The sequence below is a fragment of the Salmo salar genome, chromosome ssa21 (assembly GCF_905237065.1).
Source record: "Salmo salar chromosome ssa21, Ssal_v3.1, whole genome shotgun sequence".
Lineage (NCBI taxonomy): Eukaryota > Metazoa > Chordata > Actinopteri > Salmoniformes > Salmonidae > Salmo > Salmo salar.
The window spans coordinates 42048880-42072151 of NC_059462.1; the positions used below are offsets into that span (position 1 = coordinate 42048880).

Consider the following 23272-nt stretch of genomic DNA (forward strand, 5'->3'; position numbering starts at 1 on the left):
ACAGCCTCAGGATATATGGTTTCCAGTTTGCATAAAGTCCAGTGAAGTTCCTTGATGGCGGTCTTGGTATCAGCTTGCGGTGGGATATGCACGGCTGTGACAATAATTGAGGAGAGTTCCCTAGGGAGATAATAATGTCGGCATTTGATTGTGAGGAATTCTAGGTCAGGTGAACAAAAGGCTTTAGTTCCTGTATGTTGTTACAATTACACCATGAGTCGTTAATCTTGAAACATACACCCCTGCCCTTCTTCTTACCGGAGAGATGTTTATTTCTGTCAGCGCGATGCATTGAAAATCCCATTGCCTGTACTGACTCTGACAGCATGTCCCCAGCTAGCCATGTTTCTGTGAAACAGAGTATGTTACAATCCCGGATATCTCTTTGGAAAGCAACTCTTGCGCTGATTTTGTCGACTTTGTTAACTAGGGGCTGGACATTAGCGAGTAATATACTCGGAAGCAGTGGGTGGTGTGCACGCATCCGAAGCCTCACTAGAAGACCGTTCTGACACCCTCTCCTCCGACGGCATTGTTTTGGGTCGGCCTCTGGAATCAGCTCAAATGCCCTGGGAGGTGCAGACAAAGGATCCACTTTGGGAAAGTCGTATTCCTGGTCGTAGTGCTGGTTGTGCTGGTAAGTTGACGACTCTCTGACATCCAATAGTTCTTCCTGGATGTATGTAATAACACTTAAGATTTTCTGGGCTGACAATGTAAGAAATAATACATGAAAATAACAAAACACTGCACTGTTTCCTAAGGACTAGAAGCAAAGCTGCCATCTCTATCGGTGCCATCTTCACATAAGAATACAGGAAGAAGAAAGAATACAGGAAGATGAAATAATACAGGAAGAAGGAAAAAGCCAGGAAGAAGGAAGAAGAGAGTCAGGACTAGTAGTTCCCCTTGATGAATCCTGATGGAAGGAACAACGTGCAGGAATACACCCCTCCTTATTTCTCAATCAGAATCTAGCTTTTAAATTGTCAGTACTCACTGAGAAAAAGCCCACACAGACAGAGTCAATCAAACTGTGCTTTTGCCAGAACTCCTTCTCCGCTCAGTGTTCTAATGGTCTGTGGATACTAACACCTCTGTGTTCATACTCAGTCTCTCGTCTCTGTAGTCTCCCAGCTCTGCAGAGCACTACCACTACTACACGGTGTTCTACACTGTATGCCCTATATGTCTGTCTGGTACCGTAGAGACAATGGTGACTCAGAGGTGTTCTGTGTCCTTACAATTCAAGCCCTTTGCAGTGTTGTCAGACAGTACACACCGAGTGCTACTGTTTCTTCCTCACTCTACTGTACACTTTAATATTTCATTTGGCTGAGAGGTTTTTTAGTGAAGTGTTGATTTTAAAATGAAATGGGAAGAAACAGATTTGACATTTAAATAATGCTCCCTTTCACTCACACACACACACACACACACACACACACACACACACACACACACACACACACACACACACACACACACACACACACACACACACACACACACACACACACACACACACTCACCTTCCTTATACACACCATCCTTAAGGTTATACACATTTACCTACAGTCTTTCTTTTGAGCACAACTATCAAAGTAATAATACTAGATGTATTTTATATAGCGCTTTTCATACAGAATCTCAATGTCGCTTTAAAAAACAAACACAAAAACTAATTCAGGAAGCTGTCAGTTACTGGGAGATGGTCTTACAGAGTCAGATGAAGATGCAGTTCACTAAAGGAATAGCTTAAGGAGTGGTATTGATGGCCAAGCCAGGGAGGGAGAAATAACAGTCAGACAGGCAGGCCCGGAGCGCTTCATCCGACACCTCTGTCTTTGAACCACTCACACTCCATCTTTCCTCTTCCACCTGGATGCATGTGTCCACATTCTGAGGGCACAATCAGCCACCCACTGATCTGCACCGGACTGTTATTCCCCTCCAAGGGTAGCCTGGTCCCAGGTCTGTTTGTGCTGTCTTGCCGGTATTCAGGGGCAAGACAGCACAAACAGATCTAGGACCAGTCTACCTTTACACTGTGTGTATATGATTCGCACAGGAATTGAACCCATGACTTTTGTGTTACTAATTATGCCATCTCCCTATAACTAGTTCAAGTGCAATCAAGTGCTAAAACTAATCATCAGGACACTGTTCTCAACAGGGACAGGGTGATTAGCTCATGGTTACTATGAAAGAAGCACCTAGCACAGAACAGTATGTCTTTATTGCCCATCAGGTCTTAAATCTTAATAGTCACGTAGTCATCACACGTCATACCACTGAGTGTTAATACAGCACTTACAGATCTCTGTAAGTGATGACATATTCTTTTTAAAAGCCTCTCGAGCCATACTGAAGTTACACAGAGTGACTGGATCAGAAAGTCAACAGTCAACTAGCAACCTGCAGACTTGTCTCTATTTTGGAAATTAAATGAATTATTATTATTATTGCTACTTTATTCCAATCTCATTCTATTTTAAGGGGTATCAAATCACGTTTTACTGAAAATAATCAGGACTTTCAGAAAACAGCCTTTCAAAATACCTGAAGAAGGACCGGCGAAACATCTAAAGAAAAATCAAGGTAGGATTAGGGAGTGAAGGAGTGACAGACGGAGTGTGCTGTACCTCACCAGCACCTACTGAAACGTGCAGTGATAAATGCACAACATGTGCACTGGAGTGAGATGTTTATCTCGCCTGAATGGCTGGAGCATGTTAGAGAGACATCAATGCCAAATTAGGACACTGATCACCACGATGATAAAAGGAGAAGGAGAGGAGGTAGAGAAAAGTCCTGCAGGGGCAGTGACATCTCCTTCTCTAGAGAGAGAGGGAGGATGGGAGGGAGGGGGGAGGGAGCAAGAGAGGGCGAGAGAGGGAGAAAGAGGGTTGAGAATGCATGGAGGGGTAGTTTGAAAGAGCATAATCAGTCAAAGGTAATGAGAACACAGCCAATGCCAGACCAGCACAGCCAGGGCCCATATCCACGAAGTGTCTCAGTGCTGATCTAGGATACATTCAGCCTTTTAGATCATAGTGAATAGGATCAAATAAACAGGGAAGGACCTGATCCTAGAATGATGAGATGCAGGATCCCCTCTTCAGGAAGTGACTGTGTGGTAGTCATGATAAAAGCATCACAACGTCTCCCTGTCAGTCAGTATAGGCTCCGGCGTGACCCTCTTTCTGCTGTCAGCTTGGAGTGACGCGTGTGCCTCTGTGTGTGTGTGTGCGCCTCTGTGTGTGCACCTCTGTGTATGTGTGTGTGTGTGCAAATGCATGTGGACGTGCGTTTGCGTATGAGACTAGATGGCGAGAGAGAGAGAGAGAGAGAGAGAGAGAGAGAGAGAGAGAGAGAGAGAGAGTGTGTGTGTCTCACCACAGCAGGTCAGGAACAAAGAAGAAACAATAACAATTAATCTAAGACCATTTTATAAGCATCTGAGTTGATTCAATAGTTGCTGACCAATAGCATTACTGTTGAGTTAAATTGAAATTTCACCCTTGCTCTGCCAGGGCATATACTGTAAACCTAGCTGGCTGGTTGTAACGTTGTAGCTTGCTGTTTAGTAGCCATATCTTTTTACAATGAATCTCCAATTGTAAAACATAATCTTTTTAGCCATAGATATGGCTACCGGTAGTTGTTTAGTAATTTAACTAGCTAGCCAACTAGACTAGCTAGCTACTTGGCTAGCTACATAACATGCTGACCACACCACTCACGTCGAGTGTGTGAGCATTGGAAAATACATTTTCACATACATGTTATTCAATCGTTTCATCTAAACTGCTCGCGCGCATGAACGAGTGTATGCGTAGCCAGGCGCTAAAATAGAACTTGGTTCTATTTTTTACGCTTAACGAGCTGCAAGTCCTGCATCTCCCATCTCCTCATAGGTTTTTAGGAGCATATACCCACGTGGATGATTGTAAGATGAATTGAGGTCCACACTCCATTCCACTTGGTGGTGGTAATGCACCTTAAAGTTGGTTGGCAACCAACATATAAAGTCCACAGAAGAAGATGAAGAAGAAGAAGTTTACTAGAAACTAACTACGCTTCCCCTTTTATCTGTGGATTAATTTTCAGAGTAGAGAACACACGATTTTGTGTGACTCAAAATTAGTCCAAATTCTACAAAGATCCATTTGTGCATTTCAGGTAAAATAATAACCCAATGTGTATATCCCAGGACAAATTAGCTAAATGGTTCAGAGTTCCTTTTGACATTTCAACCTGCGTGTCTTGGATCGCATCTGGTGTAGATGGATCGCATCGGGTGTAGTTCAAAATCAACATGCGCACGATGGCACACGGGAATGCACACGCATGCCCGGTCTAGTCAGCATGTAAGTTAACAAACAGAAAAAAACATTTGATTTCCCACCACTGGGGCGGCAGGTAGCCTAGTGGTTAGAGCGTTGGCTTAGTAACCGAAGGGTTGCAAAATCTGTCCTTCTGCCCCTGAACTATGCAGTTAACCCACTGTTCCTAGGCCGTCATTGAAAATAAGAATTTGTTCTTAACTGACTTGCCTAGTTAAATAAAGGGTATAAAAAAACAGTCATATGTTAGTCAGCAATACACAGTTAACCTTTATTTAACTAGGCAAGTCAGTTAAGAACAAATTCTTATTTACAATGACGGCCTACACTGGCCAAACCCGGATGATGCTGGGCCAATTGTGCACCACCCTAAGGGACTCCCAATCACAGCTGGTTGTGATACAGCCTGGATTCGAACTAGGGTGTCTTTAGTGACGCCTCTAGCACTGAGATGCAGTGTCTTAGACCGCTGCGCCACTCAGGAGCCCAATACAGAATATGGGTTTCAGTAAATAAACAAAAGTAAAAATAACCTACTTAGCTAGCCACCGTACTTGTCATCTGCCCTCTTGGTGCTGTCATCGGCTATAGCTGAGCTTCTGCTCTAGCTAAATCCAACTCTTTGTTTCAAAACCTCTTCGCTATATTCTGTGTGAAATATGTATGGTTGAATGTCACCATGTAGTTAATAGAAGAAAAAAAAATGCTCCATTGTTGAATTCGTGTTGATGAGAGGAAACACTTGAAGCCTTTGTGGTCTGGTCAGTTCTTTTAGTTTTGCCCAAAGGATTTTGTGTTGTGCGTGTCCGCTTCCTTTTCAAAAAAGCCCGCCTAGAGGGAGAGACATGGCCAGAGCACGAAGCACCGCCCCACACAAAAAATTGTCACCTTGTATATTTAACAATGAATCTGCCGATAGGAACATCGCTGAAAGACGTCCAATGGCTCTATCAAACAATGACAACACAAAAAATGTACAGTGTGATCAGTATAACATAGATGCTTCGCAAAATGTCTACGGGGGGCAGAATTGTTTTTTTTGCCCGTGCTACAGATTGGCCCGCTAATACAGGACTTGTAAAGGTCCAGTGCACTGCTTTTGGGAAAATATTTTTCTTCAATATATGTATTTATATTTATAAATACACATTTTCTAATTCAGATTTTTCAGGGGGTGCTGCAGCACTCACAGCACACCTACTTCCTGCAGCTATGCCCAGGATGAAAGTCCCCTTTAATTAACTTCCAATCAGATATCAGACCTTCAGGATGTTATCACAACATAACCTCTGCTTCCCAGAGATGTGAGACAACGGGGGTTGGAGATTCTCTCTCGATTTGTCTCTTTCTTTCTTTCTCTCCCTCGGAGGACCTGAGCCCTAGGACCATGCCTCAGGACTACCTGGCCTGATGACTCCTTGCTGTCCCCAGTCCACCTGTCATGTCCTGACCAGTGAAAAGGGTAATTTGCCATAGTAGAATGGTCAGGGCATGTTTTGTGTGTTTTGGGGTTTGTTTGTTTCTAGGGGAATTTGTTCTAGTTTTCTATTTCTATGTTTCGTTTTCCATGTTTGGCCGAGTATGGTTTCCAATCAGAGGCAGGTGTCTTTCGTGGTCTCTGATTGGAAGCCATTCTCAGGCAGCCTGTTTTCCTTTGGGTTTTGTGGGTGGTTATTTTCTGTTTAGTTGTTTTACCTGACGGAACTGTTGAGCGTTTGTTATTTTGAAGTGCATTCATTAAAATATAAGATGAGCACTATACACGCTGCGCCTTGGTCTAATCCTTTCGACGCCTGTGACAGAACCACCCACCACAAGAAGACCAAGCAGCGTGGGAGGAAGAGCGGGACCGAGCACTATGGCTCAGAGGAGTGGACCTGGGAGGAGATTCTAGATGGGGCAGGACCCTGGACAAGGCCGGGGGAGTATCGCCGTCCGAAATGGGAGATAGAGGCAGCGAAGGCGGAACGGCGATACTGGGAGGAACGGCTGGGACGGCAAGAGGAGGCTGAGAGGCAGCCCCCCCAAAACAATTTGGGGGGGCATCCGGGGAGTTTGGCTAGGTCAGGGGGGAGCCCTGGAGCAAACCGGAGCCGGTAAAGGAGTCAAGCGCTGAGTTCGACGTGAGATTCCGGAGAATGGTACTGGCGGAAGGGGCACTGCGGAGCGGGCGTGCACATGGGCGAGAAATGCATTACGGTGTGACGCGCACTAACTCGCCCATCCGCACGCACAGTCCGGTGTGGTCGGTACGGGCTCCGCAGCGTTGCCAGGCGAGAGTTGGCCGGCAGCCAGGAAGAAGTGCGCCGGCTCAACGCATCTGGTCTCCAGTGCGTCTCCTCGGCCCAGTTTATCCTGCGCCTGCTCTAGGCACGGCAGCCCTCATTCCCCAGCGCAGCCCAGTTCGCCCTGTGCCAGCGCTCCGCCCGTGCCGGGCTACAGTGACCATCCAGCCAGGACGGGGTGTGCCAGCCCTGAGCTCCAGACCTGCGGTGCGCCTCCACAGCCCAGTGTGCCCCGTGCCTGCTCTGCGCACCCAGTCTCCTGTAAGTCTCCCCAGTCTGGGGAGACCGGTTCCAGCTCCACGCAGGAGGCCTCCAGCGACGCTCCTCAGCCCGGAGCCTCCAGCGACGCTCCTCAGCCCGGAGCCTCCAGCGACGCCCCTCAGCCCGGAGCCTCCAGCAACGCCTCTCAGCCTGGGCCCTCCAGCGACGGTCTGCAGCCCAGGGCCTCCAGTAACGGTCTGCAGCCCGGGGCCTTCAGCGGTGGTCCGCAGCCCGGATCCTCCAGCGGTGGTCGGCAGCGCAGAACGGGGGCTACGCCCGGAGCCGGAGCCACCTCCGTAACTGGAGGATTGGCAGAAGGGCCTGGGTGTAGCACAGGAGCTGTCGTAGACGGTGGTCACCCTCCCTTCCCTCCCTTTATGTTTGGGGTTGTTTTTACGGGGTTTTTGTTTGGGGTGCAGTCGGGGTCTGCACATTCAGGGGGGGGGTACATTGTTATTCTATAATGTAGAAAATAGAAAAAATAAAGAAAAACCCTGGAATTATTAGGTGTGTCCAAAATGTTGACTTGCACTGTATGTGTATGTGACCAATACAATTTGATTTGATTTGTTCCTAAGACAACACAAAGGAAATACTTGCATACAGTGTAAAACGTCACTTCAGGGGCTGGGCCGCCCTACAACTGGGTGACCAAAGGTAACCACGGCGCCAGCGCTGAATCAAAGTGTCACTGTGTCAAAGGCTTCTGACTACAACCAGGGTAAGGGTCAATTTCACTTAAATGCGGTCTATTCAATAAATACACTGAAGGTGGAAAATTTGAATTTCAGTTTACTTCCTGACTTGACTGAATTGAAAGGGACTAACCCTTTCCATAACCCTAATGGTCTCAGTGTGTGAGAGGGAAAGTGAGGAGAGAGGATAACAGTTGGTTGAGGAAGTAATTTTGACTGGCAGCTGTCATAGAAGCTGCACAAAAGCTTTTAGACAGCCAAACTGGAGGTCCAGATGACTTTCTGAGCCAAAGATTCTTAGTAAAGAATGGTTTGGTTTGATCTACCACACAACACAACAGCCCTGTGTCTCTGCCTGGTCTGCATGTGGCAGAATCACAGCCCAAACTCCAAACAACTGCAATTATGTAGACCACTTAGTGTTTAAAGCAAGGCAAAGAAGGCAACAGAGAAAAACATTTCTATGAGTAAACAAATGTATCCGTTTCGATTATATAACAGGTTCTTTGTAGTTTTCTACTGCACTTTGCTTATGGTCTACAAGGCTAAAAAATGATGAGCCTCATACAAAATAATATCCAAAAAAGAATTGCTCTGAAGGACATTTTTCCTACAATTTACAGAGTCAGGCATTCTTTCTGAGCCTGTAAAATACATGTTTAGGTAATCATGGCTAAAGAACACTAACATGTAATTCTATCTCATATGCCCTGAATCTATGAGGTCACTCTGGGCCTGAACATCCATAGGGACGTAGGTAATGGCCTCTAGCCTGCGCACATCTGCAATCCCCTACTTCTAATTTGGGTGTCACCTGTTTTGTATGGCTTTTCGTGTGTCTGTGTTTGGCCTATCTGCCTATCATAGCTCTCTAACATACTTTGTGAAAACCACATAGGCAACACCTTAAAGTATGCCACATCTTAGCTTGTATTCTCGGACGTTCACAGTCACTCTACACACCCTTTGCGTTTTTGTGGTGCATGAGTGTAACCTGACAATCGTCACGACAACTGTATTGTTCTCATCGATCTAGGATCACTTCTGTGAATCTGTGCTCATGACACGACTTCCACCGAAGGTGGTTCCTCTCCTTGTTCGGGCGGTGCTCGGCGGTCGGCGTCGCCAGCCTACTAGCCATCACCGATCCATTTTTTCTTTTCTGTTGGTTTTGTCTTTGGTTCATTCACACCTGGTTTTCATTTGCTTTAATTTCTGTGTGTATATTTACCCCTGTTTCCCCGCTTAGGTTTGTGTGGGGTTATTTTCATGTTGCTTGTGGAGGTTTATTCATGTGTGTACCGTGTGTTAAGTATAGTAGGAGTGTTGTTTTCCTCCTTCCGTGAGTAACTGTGTGTTCCATTGTCTTGGGTGTTTAAGGACCTTGTACCCAGGGGGGGGAAATCGCGGGGGGGACGGGGGGACACGACCCCCCCATCCTGGGAAAAATATGATTTGTCCCCCCCAATATATCACTGAAACATAACTATGTAATTTAAATAATATTAATAATACGCAATGAAAGCAATTGTGCTGATTATAGACACTTAATAGCGCGTTTTTAAGTTTCAAAAGATTGCGACCCCCCCACCCTTTTCCTCACAATGGTTTAATCCACTGGCAAGGTAACAGAGGGGTCGTAGCCACTGTCTGAAAGTAACTGACGTGAGGTTAATCCAGTCAATCGCGCACACACACTAGCTGAATATGCAGAGCTAGCGCGCAAATATTAACTATTAAGCAAGCTAGTACCTATTCCATTTATGTGGCCTCGTCAAAGATGGAATCTTTGCTATCGTCAATTTATTCCGAGATCAGCATGCAGATGATGTAAGTTAGTGCTTCAAAGTCCCTGTGATAAGGTTAGCGATAAACTGAAGTCCAAACTGAACAGAACTACACTCTCTTCTACCATTGTCTTAAATATATTTAATGGTCTCGTTGCAAAAGCTAAATTGTTGCAAGGGAACTTTTATTTATTTATTTTATTTAACCCGGGTAGCAAAGATTATAGCAAACACCACTGAAACTGAATTGGTGCTCGCTAGCTTTGCAAATTCAGCTATTGTTGGAAGCCAGCCAATATGAAACAAACTATTAAAATTACAAAAGGTTGCAGCATATGTTGTGTAAATGGTGAACTCATACAGCTGTCAACTCTTGTCATTTTAATCCGTTTCACATTTGCTAGCTACCTTTTAGATCGAAGCCCAAATAGAATGATAAAAGATAAGATGATAGAAGCCCATCTCCTACTGTAAATAACCTACACACTGTGTGTGTGTGTAGCCAGCCAGCCAGGTAGAAAAATGGCAGAAAAATAAAAGATGGACATCAGAGTATTTTTCAGTACACCAAAACGCAAAGTAAGAACCCTAGTAGCCTAATATCTCAAAGACTAGTTGATAAAATGTTCATAAGAAAGAAATGAAATTCTAATGGAAATGTTTCACAATGATGTCATTAGGCAGAGCAGGCAACAGATGGCACACAGACAGCAGAGTTGGGGACAGATATGCAGGGACAGATATGCAGGGACAGGGAGTCTCAGGTAAGTTTGTTGAGTCTTTGTTTGGCAACATTATGAAAGGTTCTCAATTTTTTTTACTTGTAAAATAGGAACATAATTGGAAAATGCCATGGATACCCCCACTCTCAACTTTAACAAATCTTAGTTCAGTCACCAGTTTAAGGCAATGGTATTGCTGTTGTGAGTAGTTAGCCTTCCCTGTAGCTCAGTTGGTAGAGCATGGTGTTTGCAACGCCAGGGTTGTGGGTTCGGTTCCCACGGGGGGCCAGCACAGAAAAAAAAATAATAATGAAATGTATGCATTCACTACTGTAAGTTACTCTGGATAAGAGCATCTGCTAAATTACTAAAATGTGTAAATGTAGTTTTGGGTACCGGTCGTTAGGAGTACGGCAAACACCTTATTTCTTTGGTTCCTCAATATACATTTACCATATTACAATGTAGGCTATGTGTTACAGCACTACTTTTGGTGTCCCCCTCAGGAATTGCTCTTGAGAAAATTTCATGTAATTGTCCCCTCCAAAGTTGATATCAGATTTTCGCCCCTGCTTGTACCTGAACCGTTTTGGTACTTGCCTATTGAAGATGCTACATTGACATCTCTGCTCTCCTGCGCTTGACTCCTTAGCTACCTTCAATACGATTTCGCAATAGCTCAGCTCTACTTAAAATCACAGCCTTGCCATAAGAGAGCGGGACTAATACTCAATTTGAATGACACACATGCCCGGACTGAAACACAGAGGAAAGAGTTGTAGTAGGGTATACAGGTCCGTCTGATAGGGATTGAATCACTTGAGCCCTGCTTTAGCCATTCAGCCATGCTCATTATCAGCTACAGCAGCTCATTACTCTTGTGCCGATGACCGGAGATAAACCATGGATTGGAGGTTTGGACACATTGGCCTTTTCTCATTTGGATTTGCTCAACCTCCTGCGTCCTTTTTCCTCCGTCCTCTCTGGCCTCTTTTTGAAAGATAATCGAGGAGAGGGAAAGTCGACGAAAATGAGCTTGTATGAAATGAGACTCTCCTCCAATCGCGCGTCATCAGACAAATTACGTTTACAGGGTGGAATCCCAAAATAAATGTATAAAATGATAAAAAAAATACATTTAGCTATTAATGCAAGACATTTTATAAATAAAAGGATAAGTAGCATATCATTTTTAAATGTTTGCATGCTTTTCGAGAAAACAATAGCTGATTCAAAGGGGGTGTGACAGATTTCTAAACTATTCCGCAAAGGACTCGGGTAGGAGACACTTGTGCTTCCTCGCCAAAAGGAGGTTATTGAGGAGGGGAGGACTGTCTTTTGTTTGCCTACTAACGAATTGACACTCTCCTCGACCACTCGGCCACTTATAGGTTTCCGGGTTACAGAGGAGAGACTTTTTCCAAAATGATAAAAGGCCACTGACACTGGCTGGTGGTAAAAAGGTCCTGGGATGAAGCTTCAATTCTCACTAAAGGCCAGTTATGTTTGACACTATTTAGGATAGTCTCTCTGTGATACATCCCTAATAACCAAACTGGAATTTTGTGGCTCTAAAACATATAGCTATTCAGACACCTTGACTTTTATCCACATTTTATTAGGTTAAAGCCTTTTTCTAAAATGTATTCAATAGTCCCCCCCCCCATCCCCCTCATCAATCTACACACAATACCCCATAATGACAAAGCAAAAACAGACTCTTTACTCAGTACTTTGTTGAAACAGCTTTGAAAGCGATTACAGCCTCGAATCTTCTTGGGTATGACGCGACACACTTGGCAAACTTGGGGAGTTTCTCCCATTCTTCTCTGCAGATCCTCTCAAGCTCTGTCAGGTTGGATTGGGAGTGCTGTTGCACAGCTATTTACAGGTCTCTCCAGAGATGTTTGAATGGGTTCTGTGCGCTTAGGGTCGTTGTTCTGTTGGAAGGTGAACCTTCCCCCCAGTCTGAGGTCTTGAGTGCTCTGGAGCATGTTTTCATCAAGGATCTCTCCGTACTTTGCTCTGTTCATCTTTGCCTTGATTCTAACTAGTCTCCCAGTCCCTGCCGCTGAAAAACATCCCCACAGCATGATGCTGCCACCACCATGCTTCACCGTAGGGATGGTGCCAGGTTTCCTCCAGACGTGACACTTGGAATTCAGACCAAATAGTTCAATCTTGGTTTCATCAGACCAAATAATCTTGTTTCTCATGTTCTGAGAGTCTTTATGTGCCTTTTGGCAAACTCCAAGTGGGCTGTCATGTGCCTTTTACTGAGGAGTGGCTTCTATCTGGCCACTCTACCACACTGATTGGTGGAGTGCTGCAGAGATGGGTGTCCTTCTGGAAGGTTCTCCCATCTCCACAGAGGAACTCTAGAGCTCTGTCAGAGTGACGATCAAGTTCTTGGTCACCTCCCTGACCAAGGCCCTTCTCCCCCAATTGCTCAGTTTGGCCGGGCAGCCAGCTCTAGGAAGAGTCTTGGTGGTTTCAAACTTCTTCTATTTAAGAATGATCGAGGCCGCTGTGTTCTTGGGGACCTTCAATGCTGCAAACATTTGTCATTATGGGGTATTGTGTGTAGATTGCTGAGTATTTTTTTATTTTTAATCAATTTTAGAATAAGGCTGTAACGTAACAAAATGTGGAAAAATTCAAGGGGTCTGAATACTTCCCGAATGCACTGTAGCTAACCATTACTAATACCATGTAATGTACTTAAACTTTCCTTACTTACTGGATGCTGTTTGAGATAACTGAATTTCATTAGATGTACAGACCAAGGGCAAAATTCAAGTCAAATCTTTAATCTCCTGTTAGTCTAATGAGAGAACTGGGGCATGGTCTACCTTGGGGCTCTGGTCTGAGGGAGCTTGAACTTTGCTCATAAATGGTTTTGCCCATGATTCGTTATGTCTGTCGGCACTTCAGACAGGATGCAGACAGACAGACAGACAGACAGACAGACAGACAGACAGACAGACAGACAGACAGACAGACAGACAGACAGACAGACAGACAGACAGACAGACAGACAGACAGACAGACAGACAGAAAGACACATTTTCCTCTTCCTTGTCTTAAACAGAGTTGCCCCCGTCATCCATGTAATCACCACTCAACGCTTTCATCTCTCTAAATAGCATCTTGTATTTAGTGTCTTCCCCAACTCCTGATCACACACCATTTAGTCTGAATGTTTTTATTCAGCTTTCTCCCCCCTGTGCACCTCCTCAGCTGAGCAAGCAGCAGAGCTCCACAGCCACTAGGCTGTTAGGGTTCTCTATTCTCCTGGGGAGGAAGCCTCAGAAATACCACCAGTGTTTATGGAGGGGCTGCTGGGTGTTATGGCAACAGAGGGGGATTGGTTTTAAGTGGTGGAGCCGTGCATGTCGTGGCGGTGGTGAAGCCAAGCTACAGTGTACTGTACTAGATACTAAAGGCCATGCATGGGCAAGCAAGACTAGGCCGGTTCACATCCCTAGGCTCTGGTTGTTCCTTATCCCTTCTGGACAGCTCCAATGTATCATTTTGTCCAATTACCCTTAACGTACTGCTCTTATCTACAATACTATTATCTTAATGTGACAGCCCCTTGACCTAGGACCGTTGATGAACTTCCCAAGAGAGAAAGCAACAATATGTTAACCAAGATAGATATAATACAGTAGTTTGAGCTATAGAATTAGAATGAGTAGAACAGCATTCCCCATTCAAAGGCAAAGATGATTGGCTATAACCATAGAATTAAAAATACTATAATGGACATAGAACTTCATTCTAATTCAATGGTTACAGCTGAACATCTTTGCCTTTTTTGATAGCTGGGCTTAATCAAATCAAATCAAATTGTATTTGTCACATGCTCCGAATACAACAGGTGTATTAAAGTGAAATGCTTACTTACAAGCCTTTAACCAACAATGCAGTTTTAAGAAAATACCTAAAAAAGTAAAAGATAAGAAAAACAAATAATTAAAGAGCAGCAGTGAATAACAATAGTGGGTCTATGTACAGGGGGTACCAGTACAGAGTACAGAATCAATGTGGAGGCTATATACAGGGGGTACCAGTACAGAGTCAATGTGTCAATGTGCGGGGGCACCGGTGTCGAGGTAATTGAGGTAATTATGTACATGCAGGTAGAGTTATTAAAGTGTCTATGCATACATAATAACAGATAGTAGCAGCAGGATGGGGGATGGGGGGGTGGAAATGCAAAAAGTCTGGGTAGCCATTTGATTAGCATTTCAGGAGCCTTATGGCTTGGTGGTCGAAGCTGTTTAGAAGCCTCTTGGACCTAGACTTGGCGCTCCGGTACCGCTTGCCGTGCGGTAGCAGAGAGAACAGTATATGACTAGGGTGGCTGGAGTCGGTATTCAGCAGTCATAAAAGTATGCCTTATTTACTTAAATAGTGCTTTTTCAGACATCATAGGCAGCAGCTCTATAAAGTCATCAAGTAAAACAAATGTAATACACACAACAACTGAAATATTTTTTTTAAGTAAATGATGGTTAATACTGTAAGTAATACGCAGTAATGGGCAGTCACCACCATCATGGGACTTGTATTAATTGTTTTATTCTGTGCTGTTACAGCGTTCAACCCACATAATGCATAGTGCATTTAATGTTTAAAAAAATAATAATTCTAAACTGAAATAGAAAAACCGAACCGACCTCAAAAAGCACTAATTGCTCAGCACTACTAATCAAATATAGTACACTACATATGGACAAGGTTACCATTTCACATGCTGATTTCTGTTAGTGATCAATCACCTGGAGGCAACCTATGGTCATGTTAATCCCATGGAACCACTGAGGCAGATTATTATTCATCTATTGATCTTTTCTCACTCCACGTCGCGAAGCAGGAGCGGCCAAGCTGTCCACCATGGCTACAGAGGGATGTGAGTCATCATCCCACATCTTTTCACGTCCTCGACCACTACCTGCTATTAAACCTGACAACCTCCCTTTATGGTGGAAGCACGGACACTCCTACCAGTATCCATGCACACATAACAAACGCATGTACGCAAGCACTCACTCACTCAGTTACCTCACTCACAGGCATGTGAACCCTCCAATTTCCCGGTCTCTCTCTGTCTGAGCTCTGAGAAGGTGAGCAGCATAGTCAATTAGCTAGTGGTGAATGAGCCTCTCGTTCAGGCAGGTCTTCACTCAGAGCGCATCATACTAGAACAGAAGCATCCTTCATTGTTTATTAGCCAGCCTGTGAATCAGACATCCTGTCTGGGCCTGAATAACCATTGCTTTTGGTAATCGGATGATGAGGCATAATTAAGAGTGCAGATTGGAGATTAATCAAAGTCTGGTGCCTGAATCACACGAGAGAGAGAGAGAGAGAGAGAGAGAGAGAGAGAGAGAGAGAGAGAGAGAGAGAGAGATAAACGAGAGAGAGAGAGAGAGAGAGAGATAAACGAGAGAGAGAGACGAGAGAGAGAGAGAGAGAGAGAGAGAGAGAGAGAGAACTCAAGGTAAACGTTGGCAGCAGCCTTGACACACAGAGGAGAGGACTGATAATCTATAACAGCTATCAATGAACTCTCTCAAGAATGTGCTACATGTGTTTGCGTGTGTGAAAATGTGCTAGAGTCTAATCTTTTCATGAGAAGGCAACTATTCAGACAACACAAGGGAAATAAACTATGACATAAAGGCTGTACTGTTGATTCACCTTTATGTGTGTATATATATATAGACAGTTTAGAAATATGTCTGAAAACATGACTATGTGTCTCGCACCAGCAAGCATAAGAAATAAATAGTCAACTTAAATCCGTCTCAATGTGTCTGAGAGAAAGGACAGTAAGGATGAGTTTAGTGGAATGACCGAGGATCAGTGTTTGATATCTCCCCTAAACATCCATCACATCCACAATCAGCACAAGCACACACACTGGCAACCATTAGACCAAAACAACTTTTAGCGTCATTGTCACTAAGAAACTGACCACAACAACCAGATTATCAACACGCTGCTATACACGTAGGATAAAACAGAAAGATTGAAAGTGAAAGGACATGGAAGGACAAATAAACACACACACAAATTCCAGTGACACAGGTACTAATGGCAAGAGCGAGAAAGTGGCCAAAGCCTGGTCAGTAAGCAATGATCAATGGAGAATGATCTTCCGCGAAGAGAGAGAGAGAAACATGGAGAAACAGAGAGAGAAAGAAACAGAGAGAGAGAAACAGAGGGAGGGGAACAGGGATATAAACAGAGAGAGTGAGAGAGAAACCAGGAGAGATAAACCAGAGAAACAGAGATGAACACAGCGACAGCATCAGAGAGAGAGAGAGAGAGAGAGTGAAACATAGCTTGTCCCCTACCTCTGCCCATCCCTGTGTGTGATGCTTTCTTCAGTATGGGTTGATAGGGAGTCCTTTCCAAGCCGGCCGGGGCATGGGTCTCTCTTTCCTCATGGGCAGAGCAGTGAGCAGCCTCTCACAACACAAACAGGCAGCTACAGCAACACAGCACAGCTCCAGCTACACAGAGAGGCAGAGCACAGGCACGGGAGCCATGGTAGAGGCAGCAACATCCCTCCCTCCCATCCAGCCTGAATTAATTAAGCCTTTTTCCCTCCCTCTCTCTCTCTCCCCCTCTCTCTCTCACACTCTCGCCCTCTCTCTCTCTCTCTCTTGTTCTCTCTCTCTCTCTCTCTCACTCTCTCTCTCTCTCTCTCTCTCTCTCTTGTTCTCTCTCTCTCTCTCTTGTTCTCTCTCTCTCTCTCTTGTTCTTTCTCTCTCTCTCTCTCACTCTCTCTCTCTCTCTTGTTCTCTCTCTTGTTCTCTCTCTCTCTCTCTCTCTCTTGCTCTCTCTCTCTCTCTTGTTCTCTCTCTCACTGTCGTGGACTCTCCCTGATCATTGCCCTCCCCCGCTCTTCTCCCGCTCTCTGCCTTGGTGAGTGTTGCTCTGCAGATACTATGTGACTCTCTTCCCAGCCTCTGCAGGGTGACAATGTCCCTGCACTTTCTTTTCTGACAGCCTGTTTACATTGAGCTGTTCACACTCCCAATCTCTCTATCACCCTCTCTCCTTCCCTCACTCTCGCTCATTATATCTCTCTCATCGACACTGTTTTGTGACAGTGCCTCCAACCCCCCTCCCTTGTAAACCAATCGAGCTCGTCTCTCTCTTTCTCTGACCTCCCCACTACCCACACACACACAACATCCTGTGTGTTAGTTTTATCTTACAAAAGTCTAAACGTGCCATCAATGTATTGGCCCTCTCTTTCAATCTCTGACTTTTCTATACAGCCATCTCTTTTTACTGCTTTTTTGCCAATTAATCTTAAACTGAACGTTTGTTCAGATTCATTAAATAAACTCAATACCTTTGTAATCCAAACAAAACAAGACCTAAAGTGATACGTTGGCCTGAAAGTATCCGTGGGCAGGCAGGGGGGGGCATAATACCAAGCACCAGGCAGAGCAGTAACAGAGCGGTAACAGAGCAGTAACAGAGCGGTAACAGAGCAGTAACAGAGCGGTAACAGAGCAGTAGCAGAGCAGTAACAGAGCAGTAACAGAGCGGTAACAGAGCAGTAACAGAGCAGTAACAGAGCAGTAACAGAGCAGTAACAGAGCGGTAACAGAGCAGTAACAGAGCAGTAACAGAGCGGTAACAGAGCGGTAACAGAGCGGTAACAGAGCAGTAACAGAGCGGTAACAGAGCGGTAACAGAGCGGTAACAGAGCAGTAACAGAGCAGTAACAGAGCAGTAACAGAGCAGTAACAGAGCAGTAGCAGAGCACTAACAGAGCAGTAACAGAGCGGTAACAGAGCGGTAACAGAGCGGTAACAGAGCGGTAACAGAGCGGTAACAGAGCGGTAACAGAGCAGTAACAGAGCAGTAACAGAGCAGTAGCAGTGCAGTAACAGAGCAGTAGCAGAGCAGTAGCAGAGCAGTAACAGAGCAGTAACAGAGCAGTGCAGTAGCAGAGCCGTAACAGAGCAGTAACAGAGCAGTAACAGAGCAGTAGCAGTGCAGTAGCAGAGCAGTAGCAGAGCAGTAACAGAGCGGTAGCAGAGCGGTAACAGAGCAGTAGCAGAGCAGTAACAGAGCAGTAACAGAGCGGTAACAGAGCAGTAACAGAGCAGTAACAGAGCAGTAGCAGAGCAGTAACAGAGCAGTAGCAGAGCAGTAACAGAGCAGTAACAGAGCAGTAGCAGAGCGGTAACAGAGCGGTAACAGAGCAGTAGCAGAGCGGTAACAAGCAGTAACAGAGCGGTAACAGAGCAGTAACAGAGCAGTAGCAGAGCAGTAACAGAGCAGTAGCAGAGCAGTAACAGAGCAGTAACAGAGCAGTAACAGAGCAGTAGCAGAGCAGTAACAGAGCGGTAACAGAGCGGTAGCAGAGCGGTAGCAGAGCAGTAACAGAGCAGTAACAGAGCGGTAGCAGAACGGTAGCAGAGCAGTAACAGAGCAGTAACAGAGCAGTAGCAGAGTAGTAGCAGAGCAGTAGCAGACAGAGAGAACAGCCCTTTGCCATGGGTGCTCTGTAGAAGGACATACACAATGCCCTAAGTAAAACCTTGTTCCAATCAGAACGACCCATTGGGCAGGAGCCTATCTCCTGTTTCTGTAGCGTTAGGGAGCTTGATGTACAGGGCTTTAGTAACACCAACGGTCTATTGCTTCATTTGAGAGGCAGACAAAAGGGATAAAAATAGCTCCAGAGTGCTCCGCCCCTCCTGCCCGATCAAAAGCAGACTGTTTTTGTCTGGCTTGTACTTTCTTTCGGGCTTTATTTTTTTGGCAAAAACTGCAATTACAGTACAGCTCTCCTCTGGGTTCCTCAAAAAGAACAAGAAAGAAGATTTTGACACCCACCATGTCAGAATGTTCTGATATCGTTTCTATTGTCAGAAACAGATAAGATAAGCATTCCTGCAACATTATTTTGTCTAAATATTATTTGATCTCTGGAGAATTTAAGCAAATTGATTGCATCCAAATTGGCCATTTTAATTTATAGGATTCATATAATATTCAAGAAATATAGTACCTAACATCTGATTTGGACCCAACTTTTTTCTGCCAATGATTTAGACATGAGGAATCTAAAGAAATGGTTAAAAGCCACCCACGGACCCCCCCCCCCCCCAACCAGTATACACAGTAGTATCAGTTCTCTGTGTCTGAGTAGTATGGAGCTGCGGCTCGGAGTATTGTTTCTTCATCTTACTATATGTCATGAATTCCTAGGTTAAATATTTGTTTTACCTCTGTTCAGATAATTTAGTAATTGAAGTTGTTAGATAAACCTAGGGGTATTCTTTCACGAGGAGACTTAAACAGGCCCCCCTGTGCAGTTGGAATTGCTGTAAATGGTTCCTATTTGTAATTGGTACTCCCTGTTGATTTTAACTGAATCGAGTGCTGCCAAAGAGGACAATGGAAATAAACCTCCAGTCTTTGAATCTTCAACCATTTTGTAATGTTTGAGCGGCCCAACTACTGTATGGATTGAGGTCTAGAACAAGAACCGGATAAACAGAACTGATGTACTATACATATAAGAAAATAAATATACAGCTGTAAAATGTATATACAGACATATGTGACAATGGATATATGTATTGGGATATATTTGTGTGTGTGTGTTCCCTGTGGATGTTGTCCATAATAGTGGCTGTTTGACGTAGTTGAGACAGGGCTCTGCAGGGCTTCTCTCTGTAAGATGCTGTTTCACTTCCTGCCGGGTTCCTATTCTCAAGTCTCTCTTCTTTATTTCCAGTGTGTAACGCCGACAACATCACAAACCAGAAACCACACAGTTTCATTTAACAATTAATATTGTTTCTGTTTTCTAAGTCAGACACACAATACTACTACTTGACAACAAAGTGCATGCCGCGGAGTAGCAGACTCGTGGTTATGACCAGTCTGATTCATTGTGCAGTCAGTGTGGTGTGATACTCGTAAAGGCTCAGTATTTGGGAAAGGAACCTGCAGCTGTTGTAACAGGGCTTGTGTGTCCCTACACCAGGGCTCTCCCACCCTGAACCTGGAGAGCTACCCTCTTGTAGGTTTTTAGTTCCAACCCCAGTTGTAACTAACCTTATTCAGTTTATCAACCAGCTAATTATTAGAATCAGGTGTGCTAGATTAGGGTTGGTGTGAAAACCTACAGGATGGTGGCTCTCCAGAAACAGGGTTGGGGAACAGTACTCTATACATCATCCCTATGTTCCCTGTACATCCTGTTGATCTACGGCATGTGCTTCTTCCAGCACAGTGAATGTCATATCTTGTGTGTGGATTTGCATGTTTTATCCTATGTGCATGCTTATGCAAAGTATGCACATACATACAGTATATGCGTGCGTTGCGAATTTGCATGCGTGTGTGCGTGCAGTTCAGGGGGGTTTGACTGTGACAGAGACCTCTAGTAATCCCAGTCACACACGGTAGAACAGCATGGTTCCCTGACAGCTCTGACTGGACCACAGAGAGAGCAGACATGGAGAAGGAGGGTTCAATCAGACGGTCAAGTGTAGGTCATCTAAATCAAGGTTTCCCAAACTCTGTCCTGGGGCTCCCCCTGGGTGCACGTTTTGGTTGTTGCCTTAGCACTAAACAGGGGATTCAAATAACCAACTCATCATCAAGCTTTGATTATTTGAATCAGCTGTGTAGTGCTAGGATGAAAAAAACAAGTTCGGGGAAACCCTGGCCTAAAACTCCCATGGGCTGGTAGATGTGAAAATGCACCATCTAGCGAAAAGGGACCATATTGGAATTGGTACATTTAGTGTGTACTGGGAGACATGGGATGCTTTTGTTTGTACAGTAGTTGTGGGTTTGTGCATTCATATCGTATTATTGCTTAGTTCTAAACGGTGAAATCAAGTAAAAACTGAAAAACAATGCATTTAAAGAAAAGGACTACAGTGGACCGTATGTTAGGCTAGGTTGAAGAGTGATATTGCCACTATGGTGCATCTGTAATAATGCAGGAATGCTGTTTGAAGACAAGGTTTCCGGTTTAGGGTATTTACTAACTGACAAAAAATGGCGCAGCACAAGGAAACAGGATCAGATATTAAATAGCTTGTATGGTCGGTGAGTAAGGTTAAGAGGTGGTTCTGGAGGATAGAAAGGACAGACATAACATATTAGCATACATGACTGACCATTGCCAATTCAGCGTCTATTCCATGTTGGGTCAATGCAATATGATTGAAATGACATGGAAACAACGTTGATTCAACCAGTGTGTGCCCAGTGGGATCTGACCTTATCGATGCGCGAGCATCATTTTGGTGAAGTTGTCAGCCAACCCGTCTATGCGTGCAGCAATACGTGTATCCCCCACCAGAGTAGGCCCATGCCTCTGCCTGTGATAACGCATGAGTCTCCCAGCAGAATGACGAGCCAGTCTGGCCCCAGCCATGCAGATACATTGCAGATCCATATCCGGCATATCGAGCAGCCAGGGCCCGGGACGCCCCATGGGAACAGGACAGCTAGAAAGACAGGAAGCTATGCTAGGGGGTCATAAAACTGTTAGTGTGTGTGTGTGTGTGTGTGTGTGTGTGTGTGTGTGTGTGTGTGTGTGTGTGTGTGTGTGTGTGTGTGTGTGTGTGTGTGTGTGTGTGTGTGTGTGTGTGTGTGTGTGTGTGTGTGTGCGTGCGTGCGTTGAAATTAGATAAATACCAAAGAGCAGTTTGCATTCAAAAGCCAAAACCCAGAGACAGTCTGAATTAACGGCTAAAAATCTTTCCCTGTAACACTAATTAAAAACTGAGGGCAATGTCCTCCAATGCGGTGTGGAGACTCCAGGAGACCTGACCTGTTGTCTCCGGCTAGAGACACCCTGAGCCTCTCTGGACACCCATCCATCCTGTGTGATCATCTAGCAGGGAAAGTACAGATGTAGGATCTTAATTTGAGCCAGTTTGCTACAGCAGGAAAAGAATCCTTCAGTAACAGGAAATGTGAATTATTATGTAGATTACAATTAATGGACATTTTTGTAGGGGTTGATAGCTTTTTCCTAAGGGTAAATAAAGTCTGACATTTCAAGGTGGAAATTACAAACTTCAGAAGCCTTTTTAAACCTTGATTACACTACAAGTTAAACATTTCCTGCACTGCACAAAGGTTATACTGCACCAGGGAGATCAAATTAAGATCCTACATCTTTAAATCTGAGTGGATTGACTGATCTATTGATTACCACCCACTGTTCCTGAAACCTGACAATAGTTCAGCTAATATGCAAAGACAGGCTACTACTGCATCACCTGGAAGCTAAATTATATGTATTTATTTAACGTGACTGTGTGGATATGCATTACACTTTACTCAATGAAAATTGAAATCGGATACATTTATCAATAAAATTAACTTCCTCCCAACCAGCCAAACAAAGTAAAATAGCTTACTTAATTATTGAAGGTATTTTGTGATTGCTTTGAGAAAAGTAATCAACTCCTCTGCTCACAATGGAAAAACATAGAAAGACAACTTTCACCCTTATGCTTTAGTGTGTCAAACATTGACTTTGTGTTTTCATTTAACATACCTTCTCTTCCAACAAACCTGCTTGGAGAAATTAGAAACAAGAAACACTGTATTCCAATGTACACTATTACTAATGTATTTAAACCTATTAAACTAGCCATACTGTAAATGGTAGTGCTAAATCTCTTTACATTAATAGGGACACAAAAACACCTCTGACAGAAAACCCATCTATACATATAAAATATAGGCTGCACTCAGGTGATCAATAAAGCCAAGGAAGCATATTGATGAATGGTTTTATGAATGTGTGTGTGTGTGTGTGTGTGTGTGTGTGTGTGTGTGTGTGTGTGTGTGTGTGTGTGTGTGTGTGTGTGTGTGTGTGTGTGTGTGTGTGTGTGTGTGTGTGTGTGTGTGTGTGTGTGCATGGCTCTAGCTGACATCTGTGACACTAATTATATTGGCTATAGGGAATCCTGTGTCCCTGGGGAGGATGTACACACACACACACACACAACAACACACACACACGGCCTTACCTACACTAATGAGAAGACATAGCGCTTTTCCAAGTATAAGTGTCATGCAGGACTCTCCAGGAAGGCCTACTTAGCAGTGGCGGTTCTAGACCATTTCAACTGGGGGGCCAGTTGTACT

The 23272-nt window shown here is 44.4% G+C and overlaps 1 protein-coding gene across 6 annotated transcripts in view; it reads right to left on the minus strand.

The window, feature by feature from the left end:
- The window catches only part of LOC106582334 (diacylglycerol kinase beta-like), a 181520-nt gene extending 164769 nt beyond the window's left edge, over positions 1-16751 (minus strand). For 4 of the 6 annotated variants that reach the window (XR_006761218.1, XM_014165320.2, XM_045704807.1 and 1 more), the window contains exon 1: positions 16468-16751. Coding sequence is in view for 2 of the 6 variants with exons in the window: in XM_045704808.1 (XP_045560764.1) it covers positions 16468-16477 (10 nt within the window). In the remaining 4 variants the exon portion in view is untranslated. The remainder of the gene's footprint in view (positions 1-16467) is intronic. The other 2 variants (XM_045704808.1, XM_045704806.1) reach the window with 1 other exon arrangement.
- Positions 16752-23272: the final 6521 nt, after the last annotated feature.